This window comes from Canis lupus, chromosome 6, assembly GCF_048164855.1.
Source record: "Canis lupus baileyi chromosome 6, mCanLup2.hap1, whole genome shotgun sequence".
Classification (NCBI taxonomy): Eukaryota; Metazoa; Chordata; class Mammalia; order Carnivora; family Canidae; genus Canis; species Canis lupus.
The window spans coordinates 45,804,218-45,831,624 of NC_132843.1; the positions used below are offsets into that span (position 1 = coordinate 45,804,218).

Here is a 27,407-nt window from a genome sequence, read left to right on the forward strand (position 1 = left end):
ATGAGCAGCCTTAGGAGAAGTGGGATCCAAAGAATATCTGGAATGGTTTGATGAGTGAACGCAAGGTGAAGAAATGGGGGCCATTGGCAATTTGAGATAATAGTGGCATAGGGCTGTGTGGTCAACGGAGGCCATTTGAAAGATGAGAGATCCCAAGGTAGAGTTGTATGCAAAGAGATAGAAATTGATGATTTAGGAGATGGGGGAGATTTCTAAAGGCAAGGTGAGAAGAAGAAGCAATCGAGTGCACAAGTGGCAGGGTTGACCTTGAGTACAAGGGATGCTTCATCCATAGTGACAGCATATGAGGCCGATGCAGATACATAGTGGTGGCATAGAATATATAGAAGACAAATGAACACAGGTTAGAAATTTGGGGGTGAGGGGATGAAGATATTCTCTCCTGATTTGCTTTTTCTCAAAAAATAGGAGGCAGGATGATCATTGGAGAGTCAGAGGGGGAACATGAAGGATGTAGAGAATTTGAAGAAAGAGAGAAGTATAGAATAGGGAAAACAAATATACTAGGGAAATAGGATTCACTTGCCAGTGTTGAGTGACAGTAGGTCTGTGTGCATGATTGTTATTTGACTGTCATCAGACATGTTGTGGACAAATTTCTAAAATTAGTTTTTGGTGTATCCTGCTGCTTTGCTTCCTTTTCCTTACCCACTGTGTCCTTCCTCTCCATCTTCCTCAGTTGAACAAACTAGAGCAGAAAAGGCACTATCCATTAGCACTTCGTTTAGTTTTGGCTGTGCTACTGAGGGCTCCCACCTCTGGCTCACTTCACCTTTGAGCCTGCATCCTCACTTTGGCCTTTGTGATCTCATCGGCTCTCAGCTGCCACTATCACATGCATGCTGAAAAGTCTAATGCCCTCATCCCCAAACTCCTTGTTTCTCCTGAGCACTAGGCCAGTATAACCTGCAGACTATAGGACTTCTCCAGAAGAGGTATTAGTTCCCTATTGCTGTTACAAAGGACCACCAGCTACGTGGTTTAAAACAATATAACACAAATTTCTTATCTTACAGTCCTAGAGGTTAGAAGTCCAAAATGGGTCTCCCTGGGCTAAAATCAAGGACTGTGTTCCTTCTGGAGGCTCTAAGGGGAGCACCTGCTTCCTTTCTCAGCTCCTAGAGGCTGCTCTCATTCCTTGGCTCATGGCCACATTGCCCTAATATCTTTCCATCATCGTATCTTCTCTTGACTCTCCTGTCTTCCCCTTTTCACTTAGAAGGACCCTGGTAATTATATTGGTCCACCTGAATAATGCAGGATAATGTCATCTCAAGATCCTTAATTGATCACATCTGCAAAGTATTTTCCAATGGAAGGTAGTTTATTTGCAGGTTCTGGAGAATTTGATGAGGAGAGCTGTTATTCTGCCTACACACAGGATGTTCCATGGTCACTTTGAATTCGTTAGATACAAAAAAGAATTCACTGTGAGATGATGAGATGAGTTGTATTGCTCATATGATTTAGGTATTGATCCACCAAAAACAAATTATCCATTCATTCATTGAACAAGTATTAAATGAGTGCCTTCTATGTGTCAGCCACTGTGTATCACTTGTACATTGTGATAAAACAGACATGACTGCTGCCCTCATGAAGCTAACAAACCAGTGGAAGACATAAAAAAAATGGATATATTTATTAATTTATCATTTAAATTGAAGGAGACAGGCAGTAGTAGAGCATAACAGGGAGACTTATTTGGGGTAGTTGTCAGAAGCTACACCAGTAATAATAAAGAAAATATAAACAGAACTTAATAGAAACGAGGGAAATGTAATATAAATATTAACAAAGAAAATTTAATGTAAGGAACATTTCATATAAAATTTAATATAAATGTAAATTGAGTATTGGAGGCTTAAAAAAGACAAACAGGGATCACTAAGTTGTTAGAGAAGTAGTAGGCACCAGAAGCAGCTGTCATCGCCAGGCCTTGGGGAACAATAACAGTTGGGATTTAAAGACTTTTAGAGCTTGGAGGAGACTCCTGTTGAGCTGGAATCGAAAACTCTGAAGAGGGCAGTTTGGTGAGCTGGACTAGTGTCTCTAAAGGGATGATGCTGGTCCTGGAAGGTTTTTAGAAGTTTGAGTTAGACATATGTGGAATTTAGGAAACAAAACAGGATCATAGCAGAAGAGAGGAAAACATAAAATGAAAAAATCAGAGAGGGAGACAAACCATGAGAGACTCTTAATCATAGGAAACAAACTGAGGGTCTCTGGAGGGGAGGAGGGTGGGTGACAGGGTCACTGGGTGATGGGCACTGAGGAGAGCACATGATGTCAGAAGCACTGGGTGTTATATGCAACTGATGAATCACCACTACCTCTGAAAACAATAAAACATATGTTAATTAACTGAATTTAAATTAAAAATAAGAGAAATTTCCTTAGGGAATCCTTTCTCCTGTTAACTCTTTCTGAATAATCAATTCTCTTTTCAGAAAATAAAGGTGTCTCAAAAAAAAAAAAAAAAAAAGAAAGAAAAGCTGGAGTCAGAAATCAAACAGTGCTACTAAAGCCTGTTGCCCTGCTGCCCTGCCGGGGTGAATAAAAATGGCTAAGATCACACAGACAGGAAAGGTGGAGACAGGAAGCCCTTCTTCCTCCTGCCTGTGCCTGCCAGCTACAGGAGTGAGCTTGGAAACGGAGCCTCCAGCACCTGGTACTAGAGAAACCAACTGGGCAGCAGAGTCCCAGCCTCTGCAAGTAGAAAGGCAGATTTGAAACAGATAGGAGCCTCGATACAAGCTCCCATAAATGCTTAGGCAACCTAGAGGGAGACCTAAGTTTCCAAAGCGTTATAGAGGAAGATAAATTTTAAGTTTCTTGCTTCGTGAACTGTGTTGTAGAGAGGAACCAAGTCCAATTGTGCCTTATTTATTGTTGTGTACTGAGTTACCCCCAAACATAGCAGCTTAAAACAGCTTACAGTTTCTGGGTCAGGAGTCTGAGAGCATCTGATTGATGTTTAGGTGAATGTTGCTGGCTCAGTCTTTCCTGGAGTTTCAGTCATTTGAAGGCTGGACCAGGGCTGGAAGCTCCATTTCCAAACTCACTCATGTAGCTGAATCGGGAGGCTTTGGTTCATCACCAAATGGGCCTTTCTAGGGTCACTGCTGGTGGCTGCTTCTCTCAGAGGGATCCAGAGTGGGAAGGTGGCAAGGAAACTGCAGTGTCTTGTAACTGAAGCTTGGAAGTGACCGACTGTCACACAAACCAACTCTGGAGCAACGTGGGAGGAGGACTGCCCAGGGTGTCAATGCTAGGAGGCAAGGATCACTGGGGGGCCATCCTGACTGCTTGCAGCTGGTTAAGTCGTCCAGGGTTAAAAGGTGCAAAGGTAAGACTCTATAGTTCATCTTGAAACAGTTCATTTTCCATTTTGGACTTGCAAACTGAGGAGGAAAAACCACTGAAAAATTCAGAAGATAATTGCATTTTTTGTCTTACATGTCTTTTGTAATGAAGTGGCTTCTTAAGCCTTTGATGATTGTACCAGCTTATGGATGTGACAGGGAAAGTGACTGATATTCGATCAATCTTGCATAGTGGTCATTGAAGTAGCTGCTAAGGTAGGTGCTGCTGCTCTATATCTGGAGTGGATGATCATTTTTTGCAACATTTAATTGTTCCTGGCTGGGGGTAAGAGTTCAATGTAACTCAACTGTCAATGCTGTGCTTCCCATGTTTCCAGAATTATTCCATTTTGGTGCTAAATAGAAATCCTTCTTGAAATTTGGGCAGTCAACTGCCCTAGTGGCTGTTTCATTCTTTATTACAATAGGACCTGGGCCCCACAACAGCATGTGACCAGACCAGACATGGACTTGGCTTGCCAAGGAACTTGGCTTGGTTACCTGTATGAGGGTATATCCTTAGGAATTCTGTAAGACGGGCAGATAATGGAATATTGTTTTCCATGTGAACATGAACTGTTTTATTTATTTATTTATTTATTTATTTATTTATTTATTTATTTTTAAAATTTTATTTATTCATGAGAGACACATAGAGGCAGAGACATAGGCAGAGGGAGAAGCAGGCTGCCTGCGGGGAACTCCTGTGGGACTCCATCCTGGGACTCCAGGATCATGACCTGAGCCGAAGGCGGACACTCAAAAACTGAACCACCCAAGTGTCCCTAATGTAAACTGCTTCTGACCTTTTCTCATGGGACAGAAAAGAATGCATTTGCCAGATCGATTATCACATTCCAGATACCTGAGCTCCAATGAACCTGCCCTAGCATGGATACCACATCTGGCACACCAGCCCAGCTGTAACTGGTGCTACTTGGACCTCTTGGTGCCTGTGAGCTACTATGACACTTCGAGGTCCTCAAGTGTAAAGGGAGTTTTTATGACACTTTGGGTCTCTGAGTATCAACATCAACTCAGACCTCTGTCTAATAGTCCTCAAAATGTTTAGCTGTTCCCCTTTCACCAGTATGGTCACCTGAGTAAGTGGCCATGGGTCTGGGGAAATTGTCATGGTATAGACTTGCCACAGTGTGGCAATGTCCTTCTTCCCTAGGGAACTGTTGGATTCTGGGTCCGGTAACCTACTCAGGTCTGAGGACTGGAGCAAGGGACTGCGTTACTTTTTTTAGGACAATTGCCCTTAGCCACTTCCTCCATTTTTTTCCCTATTAATAGATGTAATCAACAGCCTTGTTGGCTATTTTGCAATTTTGCCACTAATGCCAGCATATTCTATTGGCTATCTTCAAATTCCCTGCAGGTCAAATCCCTGTGACCCCTCCTTGCCTGTCATTATGGTTATTGTGGTCTTCTGGCTTCTTGAAGTGAAGTGCCATCACCCTCTCTTGCTTTGAAGCCTCATCCTCCTCAGGAGTGTTAATACACTTGGTTTATGACTGCCTCACCTGCCCTCATCCCTGGCTGCAGTGGCCTCCACCATTGGGCATTTCAGTGATGCTGGTGGTCTTCTCATTAGATTGTCCTTGATGAATAGTGTGCCATCTGGGCCTCATGTAGTGCATCCGTTCTAGCCCATCACCTCCCTGAGCCTTTTTATTCCAACACCAGGACAGTCAGGCTTTTCTACTTGCTGAGAGTTGGCTGGCATTTTTTCCAGGTTTCTAAGAGACTGCAGTAAGTTTGCCCCATCCCTTAGGGTCCTTGCTAGGGTGTTAGTTAAATCCCATATCCTGAGAAAGTGACTCCAAGTCAACAAAAACTTGCTTATCCAGTTTTAAAGAACCCTTGGAATCCAATCTCAGGTGTACTCCCCTGGGTCTGCAGATAAATGCAGGTTCATTTTTTTTCCTTCTTCCCTCCCTTATCAGGCCCAGCGTGTCACCAGCTGGGTAATGCTGGGATTTAACCTGTGACAGCAGGTGGGGGCACATGTTCTCTTGTGAAGGGGTGGCTTCTGTAGCATCCTCCAGCTCAGCAAAAGTGGTAGCTCCTACTAGAGACAGATGGGCAATGTCTGCATGCCCAGAGGGTGGGCATGGGGACAATAGGTGTGGAGAGGTGGCATATTCAGAGGCATCCATCCAGATGTCCCTGTCCCAGTTCCCAGGGTCCTGGGTTTGCCCTGCCAGCACCTTGACCTTTGCATAACAAAGCTGCCTTCATTGAGGAGTCAAACATCTCTAGGGCCCTGTGATTGAAGTTCCTCAGTCATGTCTGTCTTTCTGTTACTGGTGACGATGATCTCTTTATATAAGCTACCACTGAGGCACTGTGGTTCTAACTGCTGAGGCTCTCTCTAACCTTCTGCAGGTTGTCAAGTGATAACAAGTGTTGGCGAGGATGTGGAGAAAAGGGAGCCCTTGTGCGCTGTTGGTGGAAATGCAAATTTGTTCAGCCGCTATGGAAAATAGTATGGAGGTTTCTCAAAAAATTAAAAATAAAACTGCCCTATTATCCAGCAATTCCATTCTGGTCCTGAGTCTATAGCCAAAGGAAATGAAAGCAGGATTTTGAAGAAATATATGCATTCCCATGTTTATTGAAACATGATGGAGATCCCTGTTGGCTCAGTGGTTTAGTGCCTGTCTTCGGCCCAGGGTGTGATCAAGTCCCATATTGGGCTCCCTGCATGGAGCCTGCTTCTCCCTCTGCCTGTGTCTCTGCCTCTCTCTCTCTCTCTCTGTGTGTGTATCTCGTGAATAAATAAATAAAATCTTAAAAAAAAACATGATTTATAATAGCCAAGATATAGAAACAACTTAAGTGTCAAGGGATGAATGGATACAAAAGATGTGATATACATATATGTACAATGGAATATAATTCAGCCACAAGAAAGGAGATCCTGCTATTTGCAACAACATGGATAGAGTCTGAGGGCATTATGCTAAATGAAATAAGCCAGACAGAGAGACGAATGCTGCATGATTTCACTTATGTGTGGAATCCTAAAAAGCCAAACTCATAAAACCAGGTAGGATGGGGGTTCCCAGAGGCAGAGGGCTGGGAGAATTGGGCAGGTGCTGTTTAAGGGTACAAACTTGGAACTAGTACATAAGCCCTGGAGGGCTACTGCACAGCATAGTGATTATAGTCAACAATACCACATCATAAATTTCACAGTTGCTGAGAGATTAGATCTTAATTGTTGCCATCACAAAAAGTGAGATGATTATTATGTGACATGATAGAGGTTAGCTAATGCCACAATGGTGATCATATTGTAACACATAAATTTAGCAAATCAGCACATTGTACATCTTAAACTTATACAATTACACAATGTTATATGTCAATTATATATCAATTTAAAAAATACATAATTTAAGGCACCTGGGTGGCTCAGTTGGCTAAGCATCTGCCTTCAGCTCAGGTCATGATCCCAAGGTCCTGGGATCAAGCCCCACATGGGGCTCCCACACAGCAGGGAGTCTGCTTCTCCCACTCCCTCTGCCCCTTCCCCTCACCCCCTGCTTGTTCTCTTGCTCTCTCTCTCAAATCTTTAAAATACATACATATTAAAATACATACATATGTATATGTATGTATTTTATATATATTATATATATATACAACTTAGCTGTAACCCACAGACTTTGCTGTCTTTGTCAGCCAATGTTTTTCAAACACTTGCTCCATTGCACCTGCTAGCACTCCCCTCCACCAGGACATTTACCCAGGTCACTACCAATGAAAAACTTTAGAAACTGAACCACCAGCTTGAGCCAGAAACTATTGGGGCCCCTCATATTCTCCAGAATGGTGCTGTCTTTGCCTGCTGGATGCTGGATGCTGGATGCTGGATCAGTCTCAAATGCCCTGTGACCGCCTGTTTTCTCAAACCACTTGTGTCACCACTGTGTTACTCCAGGTCCTCTGAGAAACAGTCACCAACATGGAATTAAATATGCAGTGATTTTATCATAGGAAGTACTTGAATGAAAGGAAATAGGAAGCTGTGGAGGGTTGGGAGAATGGGGGAGAGAAAGGGTGAGAGATGGAGATTGGATGGATGTGTCCCACATCACCATGTGACAGCCATTCAATATACGGAAGGTTTGGGAAAGCCTTGAGGAGTTCTTGAGACAGGCTGGCAGGAGTCCTGGTCTACCTAGGATCTAGTCTGCTGAAGTAACCCCACTGCGCTCAGTTACTGGAGGGGAGCAGCCTGGGGGTAGGTATATGGTCTTGGGCAAATGTGATGGTGGATGCTAGAGCTCAGCTGCCAATGCCCTCCAACAATTGCACTGTTGCAGCAGAGGGCCTGTGAGGAGCATTCTCAAGGCTACCACAAACCACTAATCTTCCTACCACCTCACCTACATCAGCACCCCGGAATTCTGGCTTCCCTCCTGCAACAGTGAGGGAGATGTTTCATTCTTAGTCTCAGCTCTGGATCTCAGCTATCTTGCCTGCTCAAGGATTTTGGCCCAATAGTTACCCCTTCCTCTCCCAAAGATCAATTTTCCCCAGCTACTGGATTATTCCTGTCAATATTTGATAACATCTTCCTGGCCTCAACTCTGCCTCTGGTTGGACTTCATTTCTTTGCTTCTTGACCCAGAAAGAAAGTAACTCCCTGAAAGAGTGATCTCCACTTACTGTCTGCACTTCTTCATTTCCCATTCTTTTGTTCACAATGAAAAGAGTTTTTTTTTTTTTTTTAAATGAATAAAAATCATATAAGTTTGGGCATCTGAGTAGCTCAGTTGGTGAAACATCTGCCTTTGGCTCAGGTCATGATCCCAGGGTCCTGAGACTGAGCTTCACATTGAGCTCCCTGCTAAGCGGGGAGTCTGCTTCTTCCTCTCCTTCCACCCCTCCTCCTGCTTATGCTCTCTCTCTCTCTCAAATAAGCAAAATCTTTCAACAAATGGTATAAGTTCAATGCGGTGGGAAACAATAGCAAGAAAGCAAGTATCACCTGTAATTACATCATTTTAGGTTGGGTGATGATGATCGTTTCATTTGCTTTGTGCACAGACGCCCTGTTCTACGTTAAGGAGAAAGTTTTACATGCTATTCCTCTTTTGTTTCCCTCTTCCATGGTTTTCAGGGTTTGGTTTATAACTTCCTCTCTACATCTCTTGGTATATCCCCACTCCCCCTCCCACAGTGACATACATGTCTGCATGCACACAATGTTAACAAGATGATAAGTATCTTTCCACACATTTCTTCACACCCTGGTAAACAGAGCTCTTCTTTTGTTTATAAAGTCATACTGTGACTACTTCTCTGCAGCTTGCTCTTCTCAACAAAAACGTGTGGAAAATCTTTTAAATCAACTAGTACAGATCTATGTGATCAATGTACAATCATTTATTTAACTATTCACCTATTAATAGGCTAATTCTTTGTTCGTAGAGTTTTGTCATGACAACCAATGATACAGCATGTATATATATAGGTCCTCCCCATCCCGTCTCATTCCATAAATAGATTATTAAGAGTGAAATTTCTGGGTCCACGAGCATGTATATTTTTAATACTTACCGGATTACTTTCCATAAAAGCTGAAATAATTTGCTTTTCTTTCTGAAGTGTGAGAGAATTTCCTTCCTGGGGCACCTGGGTGGCTCAGTTGATTGAACATCAGGCTCTGGTTTGGGTTCAGGTCACGTTCTCAGGATCATGGAATAAGCCCCATGTCAGGCTTCAAACTCAGTACAGAGTCTGCTTGGGATTCTTTCCCTCTCCCTCCCTCCCACTGTTCCCCCCCATATGCACACTCTTAAATAAATAAATAAATAAATAAATAAATAAATAAATAAATAAATCTGAAAAGGAGAATTTCCTTCCCATCCCTGACTCTCATTCCTTCCTAAGGGTATTATTCTTCTAAGTTTGTGCACCCAGGCGAAGAGTATAAGCTTCCCTGTAACTTTAGTTTGCATCTTTCTTTTTTTTTTTGACTGCTGGTAAGGTCGAGCATTCTCGGAGGATAAATGTGGGATTTGGAGCCAGTGTGCCTGAGTATGAATTCCATCTCTTATCAGTTGTGTGACCTTACTAAAATTATTTACCCTTTTTGTACCAGTTTCCTCATCTCTGTAATGGAATAATAATACTCCCATCTGAGAGCATTGTTGAAGAAGATTAGGTAAATTATTAGAACAATTCCTGGCACATAGTAAGCACTAGAAAACAATTGTTTTAAATACGTTAATTGGATATTTGGGTATGCTCCTTTGTAAAATGACTATTCTTAGCTCTCACTTCTATTAAGTGGTTTTGCTTTTTTTTTCTATCAAATATTTTTGTCGGATTTTGTCTCACCTCCTTCAATAAATATTTTACAGATTTTTTTCATGTATGTCATACACATTTTATATTAAATTTAATTCTATATAATTTGTCACTACAATTAATAAATTACTTTTTATTATTTCTATTGCTGTTATATAACATTTTAGAGAAAAGTTACTTTATTTATTTATTTATTTATGAGAAAGAGAGCACAAGCAGGGGGAGGGACAGAGGGAGAAGCAGACTCCCTGCTTAGCAGGGATCCCGTGGAGCTTGATCCCAGGATCCTGAGATCATGACCTGAGCAGAAGGCAGACAGTTAACTCAGCCACCCAGGCACCCCTAGAAAAAGTATTAAGTTTTAAATATTTACCTCATATTGAACCATCAAATTATTTTAATCTAGTAATTCTTTTGGGTTTCCTAGGCATATGATCTTATTAGTGAAAGAGAGGATTTTATCCTTTATCCCAGTATTTATAGTGGTTATTTTATTTTCCTCACGTAATGTCAGAACTTTCAAAACAGTGATGAGTAGCAGGTATGCTTGTCTTGTTCTTGATTTTAGTAAAATAAGAAATTCAAGTTATGGACAACAGCTTTGATCTGTGTCCGTGGAGTTCCATCTTGCTCTTATATTTTTTGTGATCTTCTATTCTGGATTTCTGTCCTATAGATTTCAGACTAGTTTAGCTAGTCTCAACAATCACATAAGCCAGTTCTTTTAAATAAATCTCTTTACACACACATATGCACTTCCCACAAATTCTGCTTCTCTAGTTGAACTCTGACTGTTACAAACACTAATTGTTTGAAAGCTGTGGTAACATTTGGACAAGTTAAGAAGCTTATGTTGAACATGAAAATCGTATTTTATTTTATTTTATTTTTTTTGAAAATCGTATTTTAAAACTTAAAATTAAAACTTAGAGCATCAGCTTCTCATTTTCAATATAATTTGTACATTTCATGTGTGAATCTACCAATAGAAAAACTTCTGAAATATATTTAAAACTATTTAGGACACACTAAGTTTTTTATACATAAATTAGCTATAGCCATATAAGGTTTAGGACACATTAAGCTTTTTTCAGAAGGTTTCATATGAAAAGTTTTGTGCAAAATAATAATATTTCAGGGGCACTTGGGTGGCTCAGTTGGTTAAGTGTTCAACTCTTGACTTTGGGTCATGTCAAGATCAGGTGTTGAGATCTAGCCTTTCCCTGTATCCCTCCCCCACCCCACTTATAAAACATTTGACACACTTATACACTTTCAAAAATTTACATTCATTCTTAGGAAGTATTTTAATAGCTAAATTTAGTTTTCTTTTCTTTTAATTTGTAAAAAGCCATGTAAGAATATATAGAATATGTTAAGGTAAGGGCAAACACCTTAAAATTAATTTTATAACACACAATAGATCTGAGAATATTTGTCTTGGGGTAATTTAAAAACATTTTTCAGGGGCTTGAGTGTTGATAAGCTTGTTTTGTTGATAAGCACATACTATGTGTTTATCCTTAGTATTTCTTGGTCACATACACACTCGTAATATAAATATATATACACACACTCTCTCTATATATATCCATACTAAACAAACTTCCATTTTTCCTAATTAGTCTTTTGTTTTCTTTCATATCTGTTAATTGGTTCATAAATCTGTTGTTTATAAATCCTCATATAATGGAAATAGCTCAAAACTAGAATACTGAAGAACAGTAGCATCAGGACAAAGAGGAAAGCAGCAACCAGGTAGCCACTTGGACTGAAATAAGAAAAAAAAGTCATTAGAAGTTATCATTCACTTTGTTAATTTATTTAGTCAAACAACGTTTGAATGGCTAGTTCTTATGCCACTGACAGAAAGCTGCATAAAGGTAAAGTGTAAGGGTAAGACATCCTGTCTACCCTCGGGATGTTTGCCTCTTAGTGTTTGAGGTCAACTAGGGAGGGAAATAGTGTGATCAATAGAATTAGAGAAAAAATAAAATTCATGGGGGCCAGACATCAAGGAAGACCTTCCAGTGCACATGACCTTTGAACTGGGAATTGGTAGGAGTTAGCTGGGTAGGAGTAGGATTAGGGGCATTAAAATGGCTTCGCTAGATAAAAATACCTGGAAGTAGAGGAAGAAACAGGTGGGCATAGAGTTTTAGGCTAAGGGAGATGCACACACAAAGTCACAGAGGCATGGGAAAACCTTAAGATCACTCTAGATATTCTGGAACTAAAGCGAATTCAGCATGATTAGAACTGGTAGGCAGAGTAGTAGAGATCAAGAATGAGAGGTGGTTAGAGATGAGAGAGACAGCTTTTTTTTAAAAAAATATTTATTTATTCATGATAGATGTAGAGAGAGAAAGAGAGAGGCAGAGACACAGGAGGAGGGAGAAGCAGGCTCCATGTCGGGAGCCCGACATGGGACTCGATCCCAGGACTCCAGGATCGCGCCCTGGGCCAAAGGCAGGCGCCAAACCACTGAGCAACCCAGGGATCCCCGAGAGACAGCTTTTATTAAACTACAAGGTGTGGATTTTGGAAGGATGATTCTGATTGTAGGGTGAAGAATGGATGAATGGGAAGTATGTATGTAGAGGGAGGAAAACCAGTTATGAGGTTTTTGTAATAATGCAATTATGATGGTGATCTTTAGTAAATTAGTGGCTGAGGAAATGGAGAGAAGCAGACAGATTTAGAAGTTAGACTGGATTGAGGGATCCCTGGGTGGCGCAGCGGTTTAGCGCCTGCCTTTGGCCCGGGGCGCGATCCTGGAGACCCGGGATCGAATCCCACGTCAGGCTCCCGGTGCATGGAGCCTGCTTCTCCCTCTGCCTGTGTCTCTGCCTCTCTCTCTCTCTCACTGTGTGCCTATCATAAATAAATAAAAATTAAAAAAAAAAAAAAAAGTTAGACTGGATTGATCTTGGATTTTTGAGATGTGGGGTTTGCAAGTAACGGATGTCTCCCAAGTTTTGGAATGAGGTGACTATGATGCTATCTATCACCATTCACTGATAGAGGAAATTCAGAGGGAAGAACACATTAGTGAGAGTGTGTAAATACATATGGTTGGTTTACTTTTGGGTATATTGAATTGGAGGTGCCTGAGGGTCAACCAGGGTTGTGTGTGTGTGTGTATGTGTGTGTGTGTGTGTATACCACTTATTAGATGCTATCTTAAGCTGGGTGCCAGACATCTCCCTCTTCACCTGGCACTCTGCATGGGTGCCTCCCCATTTATTTATTTATTGCTTGAGCCAAACACTGTGGTACTTTCTATTTGGTGTCCTGGTATCTGACTTTAGTTTTTGGTTCCCTTTTAAGCCATAATTATTTATTTGCAGTGTTACAGTTTCCCAAGATCCCTAGTCCTCTTACTCTGACCTTTCTCCTATGGGAATACATGCTTAACCTGGTTCCAGTGAATGGTTTCCTTCTTGGAAGTTAATTAACTAACTCAACAAATCATCTGATATAAGCCAGGTTTGCTTGAAAAAACAATGTGTAATAATTGACATGCTCCCCATCCTTAGAAAGCTTGCATTTTAGAGGAGACATAATTATTAATCAATGATGAGAAAAGTAATATAAACTTACACTTGTCATAAGAACTAAGTAGGAGAGATATACAACACAATGAAAACTTACTGTAGGAAGGATTTAACCTGGTGATACAGTCAAGAAATGCCTCCATGGGGGAAAAGATGATTATCCTAAAATTTGAAGAATTAAGTAGAAATGTGGTTCATGAAGTTAAGTAGATAAAGAAGGGAAGGAAGAGTTGCCAGATAGAAGAAATAGCATGTGCAAAGGTCCTGCTGTGGGACAGAGTATGGAGTATGGGACCTTCTGAAAGAAGGTTGGTGAGTCTAGAGTGGAAAAGATTAGGGGAATATAATATGAGATTAGAGAAACAGGTCAGTGCCAGATCATGGAAGGTCTTGTAGGCCATGTTGAAGAGTTAATCATTTTATGGGAAGAAACTTAAGGATTTCAAGTTATAAAATTAGCATTTGAGAAGATCACTTTGGCTCTAGTGAAGAAAGTGGACCAGAAGAAATAGAAATGAATGAGGGGAGATCTGTCAGGTGTCTACTGCAGTAGTTCCCATCTGAGACGATGGTACCTTGGATTGGAGTGGTGGTGACGGGGTTGGTAAGAAGTGGATTTGTTCAAGGGCAATTCAGGAGATTAAATGAATGGGAGCCAATGACTGTTTGGATGAGCTGAAGATAGAGAAATGAACACAACCCCAGGTTTTGTTTGTTTGGGTTTTTTTTTCTTTGACTCATAGGTGTTTGGCTTGTATGGTTCAATATGCTCTTTCCTGAGATAAGGAAATCTGAAAAATGGGTTGCCACACAATGTTCATCGTCAGAAGGCATCATTCTTATTATAGCCCATGTGAATGGATTCTCTTGGAGCTGTGCAATGATGACTCGTAGGGCTGTATGCAATTACCCAGATGGATCCCTTTTAGAGTGGGACAAATAATGGGGGAAGGGGATGGGTGATAAGATCATGAGATCATTTTTGGACATGTGCAGTTTGATCAGTCTTTGAACCATCTAAGAGAAGAAGTTAATAGACGGTGGGATGTTTGGCTCTGGATGGGTTAGAGATATGATTCAGGAGTCATGTGTATATAGATGCTTACTGAAACCGTGAGAATGGATGAGCTTGCCAAAGTGAGAAGCTCCCAAGACCAGTGCTGAGCCCTGAGGGAAATCAATATTTACTGGATGGTGAAGGAGGTCAAGCCTTTCTTTACTTGAGAAAGAGTGACTATAGAAGTTTAGGAAAACCCATAAAGCAATACAGCAGTCAAAGAAAAAGTAAAAAACAAAACAAAACAAAAAAAACAAAGGAAAAGTCAACACCAATGAAACATGAGGTAAGATCAGGACAGGCAAATATCTATCAGGTTCAGTGTAGGCCAGTTCCAGTTCAAGATGGTGACATAGGAGGCTCCATCCACTCACCTTCCATGGTCACACCCATGCCAAAGCTACCTACGGAACAGTTCCCTTCAAAAGAAATCTAGAAACTAGCTGAGCAACATCTACACATTTGGGCACATCAAAATGGGTAGAAGAAACTAGGATAGTCTCACTGTAAATCCCACACCCAGCATAGCAACATACAACTGGGAGGGAACTCTCAACTCCAGCTTCTCCTGAAGAGTAAAGAGTTTGGACTCAATGTTTAGAGGCCCAACTTACAAGAGTTCCACCTGAGGGACGGGTGCCTCAAACACTTAGCTCTGAAAGCCAACTGGGCTTGTGTCTATGAGACCCACAAGGTTATAGCAAACAAAAAGGGCCCCATGGACTTGCAGTGGCTAAGCCCCCCTTTTGCCCCCTCAGCACAGAGACAGCAGACTGAAATGCCCATCTCTGTCTTTCCTTGAAAGAGGCCTATTTGTTTATGTTAAAAGCTGCAACCTGAAGTTTAGGTTCCTGATTTAACACAAATCAAGGGACTGGCTACAATCCTCTCCAGAGACTGGGGACTGTGGCAGGTGCCATCTTGATGTTCCCTCTCTGCTTCTACCTAGGTCACCGGTATCTTTCTGAAAGGAGCTGTGAACATGTCTGGTGCCCCAACTGCTATGGCTGCTGACTAGGGGACGTACCCTTTATTGCCTGGCTCTGGTGGCCGGCAGAGCTCACATTCTCTAGTAGTATAGGATTATAACAAACAAACTCAGTTTAACTGGCTATTAACCCAAGACTTGGTGCAGGGGGAGCAGATAAAAACACTCATCTCCTAGTCTTTTCCTGAAAGAGCTCTATTTGCATACTTTAAAGGCTGCTGCCTGAGGGTCCAGCTTCCAATTAGCTTGCATCCAGGTGCTGATTGAGGGTCTTCTTTGCGACACTGACAGGTCTTGGCACACCCTCAACTACTAGGGGACCCAAAGTACTAAGAAGGTATCTTGGACAAGCAAAGGTTTGAGAGACACTAAACAGCTAGGGCCAGGCTGAATAATAAGGTTCATCTCCTTTCTTGAGACCAGTGCTTCAAGACTGGGAAAGGGGGCTGTTTTATTTAATTCAGAAACCAACGCAGGCAGGTCATTGGTGGAGTAGTAAGACAAAGAGCAGAGTGGGTGGATTAGAGAAAAAGGGATAAAATATAGGGAAAAAGAGGTTATGTAGACAAGCGTTTGGAGAACTTTGTCTCACAAAAGAGGGGGGAGAGAGAATGGCAGCTGGAGGGAGATAGGAGGTTGCGGTTTTATTTATTTATTTAAATTTAAAACAGGGGGTGGGGGCACCTGGGTGGCTTAGTGATTGAACATCTGCCTTTGGCTCAGGGCATGATCCCGGGGTCCTGGGATCAAGTCCTGCATCGGGTTCCCCGCAGGGAGCCTGCTTCTCCCTCTGCCTATGTCTCTCTCTCTCTGTGTCTCTCATGAATGAATAAAATCTTAAAAAAAAAACCTTGGGGGGTGATTAAAAGCCTATGGGGAGGATCTTATTAAGAGGGAAAGTTGAATATATAAAAGAGAAAAGTAATTGCTTTGAAGTTTCCTTAGAAAGTGGAAAGTAAGAGGGTTCAAAGCATAAGTAGAAGAATTATATTTAAAGAAGAGGAATAATCTTTCATTGTAACAGGATGGAAAAAAGAGAGAATGGATATAGATGATATTAGGTTTATGAGTTTGGAATCAGGAATCAGGAGTGTTCCTTCTTGCAGCCTCCTTCCTAATGTCTTTGTAATGGCGAACAAGCTCACCTGATGTTTGTTAAGGAAAGATGGTCCAAGGAGGAAGCTGATTCGATAAGGTCTGAGGTAGTTATGGAGAGTGGGGATATTGGTTGACCAGAGAGAGACTCAGGTATTGCTGGCAACCTATATGAAGTTGGTGATTAATCTGCCCTGTTGTGTAACTTTCTTTACCAATCCTTGGCTGCTCAGGTGTAATCAGAGGAAGTAGGTAGTTGGAGGTTGGCGGTGGGGAGCGAATCCCAGAGGGGTAAAGAAGTACTAGAAGTATTATTGAAGTAATACACTTTGAAATGTAAGGAAATAGTAAGTAAAAAAAAGGTGTGTGTTTAAAAAAAATTTTTTTTTGTTTTGTTTTAATAGACCCAGGATAGATAATGGTCGGGAGGTGGTAATGGCACCCTGAGGCACCCAGGGATCAATGGAAAATAAACAGCTATTACTCTAGAGGGCTAAAAGTGAAGCAGTGCAGCAGGGGTTAGAGGGACCTAGAAGGAGAGTTCAGAGGATGGTTGAAGATTTAGGGGAGTTGGTTGGTTATATGCTAACAACTCCAAAGGACACAGTGAAAAATTTGGGGATGTGTTTGAGTACTGGACTAGAGGACAAGGAAGTACCAAGATCTTTGCCTCCTACAGCTTGATCTCCAGTCCCTGTTTGCTCATGAAAAGGGCTTTCTCGGTAGGAAAGTGGTCACCACTAGCTAACCCCTGCTCTGCTTCTGTCCCCACTTCACAGCTCAGGTGTAACGGAGACCAAGCTGCAGTCACTAACCTATGGAAGACCCCTAGGCTGCACTATATTCCCTGGAGCTGCTGGAATCCAGCTCCAGGAGATGAGCTGGGGCAAACAGGTGAAATCCTCCTTCACTGTCCTCTCTCCAACTCATCAAGTCCCCTTCTGGTGGGGGGGTACTTGGATGCACTTATGTTCTTAATATTCATCTAAATCAAACATAGCAATCTAGTGAGGAAGAGAAGTCACTGCCAAAGGCCATAGATGTTTCCCAAAGTCACTTAGAAATAACGAGTGGCTTATCTCATTTGTAGATTATTTACACTATTAATCTTCCACTGGCACAAAACATCAAGGAGTCAGTAATATTTAAAGTAGGGCCATGCATAACTTCATTGTTTGTCTTTCATTTTGTTTAATATTTTACAAAAGAGCAAAAACAAAAAACCAGGCGTAGGACAGAGAAGCAAAGTCATTTGTGATCCCAGTGTTAGCATTACGACCTTTTACTCTGCTCTCCAAGGAAACTGGAATCCAGGAAAGTGCCTTTACTACCTGATTCCTGGATGCATTGGAATGATGGCTCAACATCCAAAGAACAAATAATCCAGTCAAGAAATGGACAGAAGACATGAACAGATATTTCTCCAAAGAAGACATACAAATGGCCAACAGACACATGAAAAATGCTCCACATCACTTGGCATCAGGGAAATACAAATCAAGACCACAATGAGATACTACCTCACATCAGTCAGAATGGCTAAAATTAACAAGTAAGGAAATGATGGATGTTGGCAAGGATGCAGAGAAAGGGGAACCCTCTTACACTGTTGGTGGGAATGCAAACTGATGCAGCCACTCTGGAAAACAGTATAGAGGTTCCTCAAAAAGTTAAAAATACAGCTACCCTATGACCCAGCAATCACACTACTGGTTATTTACCCCAAAGATACAAATGTAGTGATCTGAAGGGGCACCTGCACCCCAATGTTTATAGCAGCAATGTCCATAACAGCCAAACTATGGAAAGAGCCCAGATGTCCATTGACAGATGAATGGATAAAGATGATGTGGTCTATATACAATGGAATATTACTTAGCCATCAGAAAGAATAAAATGTTGCCATTTCAATGACATGTTTGGAACTAGAGGATATTATGCTAAGTGAAATAGAGAAAGACAATGATCATGTGATCTCATTCACATGTGGAATTTAAGAAACAAAATGGGATCATAAGGGAAGAGAGGAAAAAATAAAACAAGATGAAATCAGTGAGGGGGACTAATCATAAGAGACTTAATCATAGGAAACAAACAGGGTCGCTGGAGGGGAGGGGTTACTGGGTGATGGGCATTAAGGAGGGCATATGATGTAATGAGCACTGGGTGTTATATAAGACTGGTGGATCACTGACCTCTACCTCTGAAACTAGTAATACATTATATGTTAATTAAATTTAAATAATAATAAAAAAAGAATGATGGTCAGTGGTTGAGGACTGACTCAGGGTCAATGGGGCATGGCCACTGTCTCCTCACAGTCCTCCCTTCTGTAGCCTATGATCTGCAGCCTATCATCTCCTTAAGGAGAGGTTAGACATGTGTGATGGGAAGACAGTGGCGGCTAAGGGGATGGGACCCAGCTGTACAAACAATTCTCAGAAATTCCTTCCTGCTGTATCCCTGGGATAATTGATACATACAATTTGAGGATGTCACACATAGGGTCCCAGAGAAATGGGGGACAGGTGCCTTTGCTGTTTTGGCTGTCACCCCTTGTTTTACAACTTCCCTCACAAAAGTCTGATTAGGCAGCAGACATTACCTGGGAATCATTCCAAAGGTCTCTATTGCAAATACAGTTGTCAGGTTACAAAAACTGCAAATGAGAAAAATAATATTAAAGATTAAATTAAGTTCAATATATTAAAAGACTCCCTCCAAATCTTAATGGTAATGATCTATCATTAAGATAATCTTGATGAAGATGTCAGTTTCTCAATAATGGAGAGAATAGAGTGACATCATAGCTGTGGTGATTTTTCCATACGTGTGGCTTGGGCAGCTTGCTGCACGATTTCTGAGTTTGTCAGTGTAAACTCACCGCTCTTCTAATATCTTCACATCGTTTTGATAGTGGGTCCCAAGGGGACAGCAATAATAATAATAATAATAATAATAATAATAATAATAATAATAATGTTTTACTGAGCATTAGTACTTATTGAAAATGAATACTAACTGAGCATTTGCTATGTACCAGGCAGCGTACCAAATGCTCTACATGAATTATCTGCTTAATCCTCATAGCAACCCTTTCTTTTGGATGAAGAAACAGAGGCTCAGGTAGATTAACCTACTTGCAAAAGTTTGCACAGTTGTTAGTAGCAGAGCTGGGATTTGAATTTAGGTTGTTCTAATCAAAGAGCCTGTGATGTTTACCTGATATAGGCTGACTCAGGAAGCTAAGAGTGTTGGGAACTTGATATAGGGCACCGTGTATTATTTCTAAAGTTACTGAGTATCTTTCATGATTTAGCAGGTTGCTTGGGATGAGACAAGACAGAGCTAAATAAACATTAATGATAACATTTCACCTATTTTCATGTGGAGGAGAGAGAAGAAAGAAATTTAACTTGATTGAGCAAAATTAGGGATTTTTACCGGGTACTTTAATTCTCAGAATATTATGAAATAAGTTTTATAGACTCATTTTACAAATAAAGAAAGAAGCTCAGAGACTAGGCAAGTTGCTTATGATGGCATATCTGCCAATGGCAAAATTAGGATTCAAACCAAAGTAGACTCTAGAATAATGCCTTCAAGGTCCATCCATGTTGTAGCAAATGATTTCCTTCTTTTTATGGCTGAATAATATTCCATTATATATGTAGATAAAATGGAATCTATCTCACATCTTTATCCATTCATCATTGATGGACACATACATCGTTTCCATATCTTGGCTGCCATAAATAGTGCTGCAATGAGCATGAGGATGCATCTTTTCAAGTTAGTGTTTTCATTTTCTTTCATTTTCTTATCTAGGGGAGGAATTGCTGGATCATATGGTATTCTATTTTTAGCTTTTTGAGGAAACTCCATAGTGATTTCCATAGTGGTTGTGCCAATTTACATTCCCACCGAGAGTGCACAGGATTCTCATTTTTCCACATCTTTGCCAATACTTGTTATCTCATGTCTTTTTGAGAATAGCCATTCTAACTGGTATGAGGTGATATCTTACTGATAATACCTTAGCTTTTGATTTGCATTTCCCTGATGGTTAGTGATGTTGAGTACCTTTTCATATGCCTGTTGGCCATCTGTATGTCTTGGAAAAAGGTCTATTCAGATCTTCATCTATTTTATAACTGGATTATTTGTTTTTGTATTGTATTGTAGGAGTTCTTTGTATATTTGGTATACTAACCCCTTTTTGGATGTGTGATTTCCATAGGTTGACTTTTCTTTTTGTTGATGGTTTCCTTTGCTGTACAGTAGTTTTTTTTTTTTATACAAAAGCTTTTTCATTTATTTAGCTTATTTTCATTTTTGTTGCCTTTGCTTTTGGTGTCAAGTCCAAAAAATCATGGCTAAGTCATGAAGTCAAGGGGCTTACTCCCTATGTTTTCTTCCAAGAGTTTTATGGTATAAGGTCTTACATTCAAGTCTTTAATCCATTTTAAGTTAATTTTTGTGTATGGTGTGAGACAGTGGTCTAGTTTCATTCTTTTACATGTGGCTTTCCAGTTTCCCCTACACCACTCATCGAAGAGACTGTCCTTTCCCTGCTATATATGTATTCTTCTCCTTTGTAATGAATAGATACATAAGAATGGTTTATTTCTGGGCTTTCTATTCTGTTCCATTGATGTATGTGTCAGTTTTTCTGCCAGTACCATACTGTTTTGATTACTATAGCTTTGTAGTATAATTTGAAATCAAGTAGTGTGATGCCTCTCCTTGTGTTCTTTCTCAAGATGGTTTTGGCTGTTTTGGTTTTTATTTTGCCTTCCATACAAATTTTAGGATTGTTCTAATTCTGTGAAGATTGCCATTGCAATTTTGATAGGGATTGCATTGAGTCTGTATTGTAGATTTCTTTGGGTAGTATGAACATTTTAACAATATTTGTTCTTCTAATCCATGAGCATGGAATATCTTTCCATTCATTAGTGTCTTCTACAATTTCTTTTATCATGTCTAGGTCTTTATTTGTCTAGGTCTCTCATCTCCTTGGTTAAATTTATACCCTAGCATTTTATTCTTTTTGCTGTAGTCATAGATGAGGCTGTTGATGAGAACAGGTTTTTTGTGGAGTCTTTAGTGTTTTCAGAATATAATGCCATATCATCTGCAAATAGTGAAAATTTTGCTCCTTCCTTTCTGATTTATATGCTTAAAACATTTTTTTTCTTGCCTAATTGTTTTGGATAGGACTTCCAATTCTATGTGGAATAAAAATAAAAGGGGGCATCTTTGTTTCTCATCTTTGTTCCTGATCTTAGAGGAAAGGCTTTCACCTTTTCATCATTAAGTATGATGTTAGCTGTGGACTTGTCATTTAGAGCTTTTATTATGTTGAGGTATGTTCCCTCTACACTCACTTTGCTGAGAGTTTTTATAATAAATGAATGTTGAATTTTGTCAAAAGCTTTTTACATCTATTGAGATGATCATATGATTTTTTAAATTTTTATTTATTTATTCATGAGAGACACAGAAAGAGAGGCAGAGACATTTCTCAGAGAGGCATAGGGAGAAGCTCCATGCAGGGAGCCTGATGCAGAGCTTGATCCCAGGTACCCCAATCATATGATTTTTATCCTTTGTTTTGTTAAGGTGGCATATCACAGTGATTAATTTGCAGATGTTGAATCATCCTTGCATCCCTAGAATAAATCCCACTTGATTATAGCATATGATCCTTTTTAATGCATTGTTGAATTTGGTTTGCTAATATTTCATTGAGGATTTTTATATCTATGGTCATCAAGGATATTGACCTGTAATTTTCTTTTCTTGTGGTATCCTTGTCTGGCTTTTGTATTAGTAATGTTGGCCTCATAGAATAAGTTTATAAATATTCCTTCCTCTTGTATTTTTGGAAGGGTTTGAGAAGGATATTGTTCTTTAAATGTTTGGTAGAATTTACCAGTGAAGCCATCTTGTCTTGGACTTTTGTTTGTTGAGAGGTTTTATTTATTTATTTATTTATTTTATTTATTTATTTATTTTATTTATTTATTTATTTATTTATTTTCTTACTGATTTGCTCTCCTTACTAGTAATCAGTCTGATCAGGTTTTCCTTTTTTTTTTTTCTTTTTTTTTTTATGATTCAGTCTTGGTAGGTTGTATTTTTCTAAGAATTTACCCATTCTTTTTAGGTTGTCTAATTTATTGGTATATAGTTGCTCATCGTAGTCTTTTATCCTATATATTCTTTTGGTATCAGTTGTAACTTCTCTTTATTTTCTGATTTTATTTGAGTCCTCTCTCTTTTTTTCTTATTAGGGCTAGCTAAAATTTTGTCTATTTTATTTATCTTTTCAAAAACCAACTCTTAGTTTCATTGATCTTTCCTATTATCTTTTTAGTCTCTATTCAAATTTATTTCCTCTCTGATCTTTGTTATTTCCTTCCTTTTACTAACTCTGGCTTTGTTTGTTCTTTTTCTAGTTCTATGAAGAGTTGTTCATAGTCATTCATCTTTGTTCCTGATCTTAGAGGGAAGGTTTTCAGCCTTGCTAGTTCAAAGTTGAGTTGTTTGAGATATTTCTTCTTTCTTGAGATAAAGGATTTCCTTCTTCTTTATGGCTGAATAATACTCCATTGTATACTTATATATACACCACCTTTTATTTATCATTTATTCATTAGTGGACACTAAGGTTGCTTCCATGTCTTGGCTATTGTAATAATGCTGTGATGAACATGGGAATGCAGATATTTTTTTGAGTTGGTCAACCTCTTTTAGTAATGGTGACCCCAGACTCTATGGCATTTTAATTTTTCCTACTAGGCATTTTCTTCCCTCTTGCCTTATGTAATGTTGCCATGTTTTAGTGTAATACCTTTTTTGGACTTTGTAGAGTAGAGCAGAAATTTCATTTGATCTCATCATTATCCCTTTAAATAAATGTTAAAACTATAACAATAAAATATTTATATTCACCTATAGTTTGGATCCAGGATCTTCACACGAAACACATACATTCCAGAATGGTCCTCGGGCCAAACTAAATGGTTATAGTTAGACTTGTTGATTATCTCATATGGTTGATTTAAGTCTCCTGGTTTTCCAATAGCATAAGAGAAACAGTGCTTATAGTTCTGAATGGGAAACAAAGACAAAAACCTTGAGGTCCTTCTGTACGGTAAGAAGTGTTGGAGATTGTAGAGAGGAGAAGGTATGCAATACCTAGAAAGGAAAAGGGAATGAACTGGAGAAATACTTTTATGTTTGTTGGGCCGTATTACAGAACTGTTTTAATCATGAAATCAAGGTGAAATAAATCAATATTCCTCTGACCACAGTCAGCTGCCAAGGCAGATAGTTGAGATTTAACTAGGGCTGTGACTTAGCCACACAAGTCTGAAGAACTGAGATGGAGGAAGGAATTGAGGGTACACATTAATAGAGTGATATAATTACTGACCATGGAATTTCAGCTGCATAAAAAGCAAGGAGAGAACCTGGGGCTGGGGCGAGATGGGTGGGGTCATTTTGAATGATTGTTGAAAGGATTGTTAGAGTCAAGGTTCTAGGGTTATGTTGCCAGAAGGATAGGGAGTGGTGGATGGAAAGTGGGATGTTTGGAGCTAGGACTACAGAGGATAGTACAATTGTATGTATCTCTGTCTTGACATGCACAGATTCTGATGAAGAAGCAAAGTAACATTCCTATTGTAGGGTTTAGATTTTATAGGCTAGGTATCATAGAGGTCACTTTTATTTATGAGATATTATTATGAGATACTGATTCTCCAAATAACATAAATTAATTTCAATTCAAGAAAGTTTGATTGAAAAAAATTGAAAGCAGTATAGGAATAATAGCTGGCATTCAGAAATGATCTTTCAGTTGTATAAGAATTGAAAGTTCGGGTGTTTACTTTAGAGTCAATGCTTCAATATGTTTGTCAGATATTTAGTAAATCTGTAAACACAGATTTTCAACAGAAAAAGATTAATACAAAATTGTTAGTAACACAGGAGCACTGGAAGCTCAAACAGAAATTAAGGTGATGCATTTTTGAAATTACAGTATTAATCCAATAGAAAAGTTGGATTTGATTTGCAAAAAAAAAAAAAAAAAAAAAAAAATTAAATCCAAAATGTTTCCATCAAACTTTTGTTAATGCTGAAATGCCAAATTAGTTATTGTAAATAAGATTTGCTAGGTAATATTTTCCTTACCTCAGGTCCCCAGGCTTCTTCTAGTGGGAGGTGCTTGTTAAGCTCAGTCATTGACTTCCACGTCTGGGCTTCATTTAAACAGCCACTCTGCCAAAAAAATTGTACAAATAGGAATATAAGAAACAAACGATCAAAGGAAAAAAAAAAAAGACAAACCAAGAAACAAACTCTGTAGAGAGCTGTAGAGAACAAACTGGTAGTTGCCAGAAAGGAGGTGGGTGGGGGATGGGTGAAACAAGTGATGGGGATTAAGGAGTGCACCTGTTGTGATGAGCACTAGCTGTTGTATGGAAGTGTTGAATCACTATATTGTATACCCGAAACTAACATTACACTGTATGTTAACTAACTGGAGTTAACAAAAATGTAATAAAAAATTGCACACACATTTAAGTATATAAATTTATTCCTAAGTATTTATTTAATGTCATTGAAAAATATATATTTCTTTTCATTATTAAATATTTGCTGATATACAGGGGATATATTGTATATTGACCTTGTATGAAAAGAATTTCTTAAACTCACTTATTAATTTTAAGTGTTTCACATGAGGTCATGTTATTTGTGAATGTGGTAGTCTTATTGCTTCCTTTCCAATTCTTATACTTTTAACTGTGTATTGTTTGCTTATTACAGGGATCAGAAACAATGTTGTAACAAAAGTGGTGATAGCTGGCACCCTTGTTTCACTCCTGACTTCAGAAAGCTTTCAAATTTTCACTATTAATTAAGATGCTTTATAAGGTTTTTTTTTTTTTTTTTTTTTTTTTTTTGTACTTACATACTATTAGGTCAAGGAAGTTACTATATACTTATAATTTTCCAAGAGTTATTTTTGGTGTTATTTTCTTTCTTTTCTTTCTTTCTTTCTTTCTTTCTTTCTTTCTTTCTTTCTTTCCTTTCTCTCTTTCTCTTTCTCTCTTTCTCTCTCTCTCTCTCGTAGGCTCCATGCCCAATGAATGTTGGGCTTAAACTCAAGACCCTGAGAATTCCAAGACTTATATTAAAAGTAATGTTATGTATAAATAATTTTTAGCAGAATGACTTTTAACTACTATAATAATCCATGCCTATGCTTCTTTATTCTGTTAGTATAGTGGATTTTTTAAACTTTCAAATGATATTCCAACTCTTCATTTATGAAATAAAACTTGTCTGGATGTGTGATTTTTAAATATATTGCTGAGTTTGATTTGCTAGTGTTTTGGTTAGGTGCTTTGAATCTGTGGTCATAGGTGAGATTAGCTTATAATTTCCTTTTCTTTTAAGGTCCTCATCAGGTCCTCCTAGATTCACAAAATGAGTTGGAAAGTGCTCTTCCCACCCAAATACTCTGGAAGAATTTTTAAAAGCTGAAGGAAAATTTTCCTTAAATGTTTGGTGGACGGGAAAGCCATCTGAGAGTAGAGATGTCTATTTCTTTCTTAAAATATAAGAAACTTTGGGAAAAAAAGAAGAATATAAGAAACTTTGGTAAATTCTTTTTTTTTCAAGGCATTTGTCTGTTTTATCCATTTCTTCATTGTCAAATTTGTTAAATCTGTTTATAGTAACCTTTATTATTTGGGTTTAAAATGGTAATATTCTAATTCTATCTTTTTTTTTCTTCATTTGTCAACTAGAAATGTAAAGAGATGCCTCCCCTTTTCTACAATTTGGTTACCCTCTGGTATAGTTCATTTGAGGATAAATATTGGTGACTTTCTCTTTATTTGACAGTTTTAAAAATAAAGAGTTGATTTCCTATCACTTTCCAAAGGTGATCTTTTTGAAAAAATCATTATGAACTCATAGGTTTAACATATTTAATGGATTTTAGCAATATTGCAATAACTACCCTTAAGAAAGCTCATCTTAATTGTCCCATCTTCGGCCAACCTCTTCATGTTAACTTCTGATTACTTTTGACAAGACCCTAGTAGTCTTTGATACTTCCTTGCTATTGGATATGTCAAAGTATTCCAAACTCATTGTGTACATTTCCTCTCCCAGTCTTGGAATCAGCTATCTATTTAAGAATCCCCAGTTATTTTTAGCCGGAAATGATATTTTAAGACAACCATCTGGGAACTGAGGACACTTACTGCTATTGATTAGTTATGTTTCTAGGGATTTTAATGGACAGTGTAGGAAAATTTGTCTCTATCTCTCTGAACAATATATTTATGTATTTATATCCAGATCACATAAGTTTCCAATACCTCATGAGTTTACATTGAGTCCTAATCAAATTCAGGATGTTTTGTCTAACTTCTTCTATATTTCATGCATATCTCCCTGCTTTTTTGCCAAAAACATTTGGTGAAGAGTAATAGTATTAGAATATCTCACATTACATACCTTACAAGATCAGAATAACTAATACAAATACTACTCCCACTATTGTGATTACTGAAAAACAGTTATATTTCCCCCAGGTATACACTCTCATATTCTTATATTCTCCTAGCATATTTTATAGCTGTATTATATCTATACTGTCAGAGAATACATCTACTATATACTATCCTCTTTCCCTTTCCATCCTCACTTTGCTTCAGCTTTGTAACTCTGTACTCCATTATGCTTCCTCTAGTTCTTATGTTGATATCTCTTTAGTGATTTTGGTGGTTTGAAGGTTATTATTTAGCCTTGGGCTCATGGGAACAATATCATCTGAGCTTTTACATATTAATAGCAGTTTGTGCCTTTTCTAGAGTCATTGGTTTTGCTGAATATAAAATCCTTAGCTTATGCTTATTTTCCTTTAGTATCAAACATTTTACTCCATCTTTTCCTGGCAT

The 27,407-nt window shown here is 38.9% G+C and overlaps 1 protein-coding gene and 1 long non-coding RNA gene across 26 annotated transcripts in view; one reads left to right on the forward strand and one right to left on the reverse strand.

Annotated features, from left to right (window-relative positions):
- The window catches only part of LOC140635534 (uncharacterized), a 53,766-nt gene that overhangs the window by 920 nt on the left and 25,439 nt on the right, over positions 1-27,407 (forward strand). Inside the window, exon 2 of the long non-coding RNA XR_012032846.1 lies at positions 17,196-17,310. This is a non-coding gene — a long non-coding RNA (uncharacterized lncRNA). The remainder of the gene's footprint in view (positions 1-17,195; positions 17,311-27,407) is intronic.
- The window catches only part of CATSPERE (catsper channel auxiliary subunit epsilon), a 199,931-nt gene continuing 182,512 nt past the window's right edge, over positions 9,989-27,407 (reverse strand). For 12 of the 25 annotated variants that reach the window (XM_072830306.1, XM_072830305.1, XM_072830298.1 and 9 more), the window contains 4 exons: positions 24,622-24,708; positions 23,377-23,534; positions 19,022-19,075; positions 12,633-13,438 (listed from right to left, as the gene is read on the reverse strand). In XM_072830306.1, the coding sequence (XP_072686407.1) occupies positions 13,255-13,438; positions 19,022-19,075; positions 23,377-23,534; positions 24,622-24,708 (483 nt within the window). In that variant the 3' untranslated portion in view covers positions 12,633-13,254. Of the gene's footprint in view, positions 11,491-12,632; positions 13,439-19,021; positions 19,076-23,376; positions 23,623-24,621; positions 24,709-27,407 lie in introns of those variants that run through there. The other 13 variants (XM_072830310.1, XM_072830315.1, XM_072830311.1 and 10 more) reach the window with 6 other exon arrangements.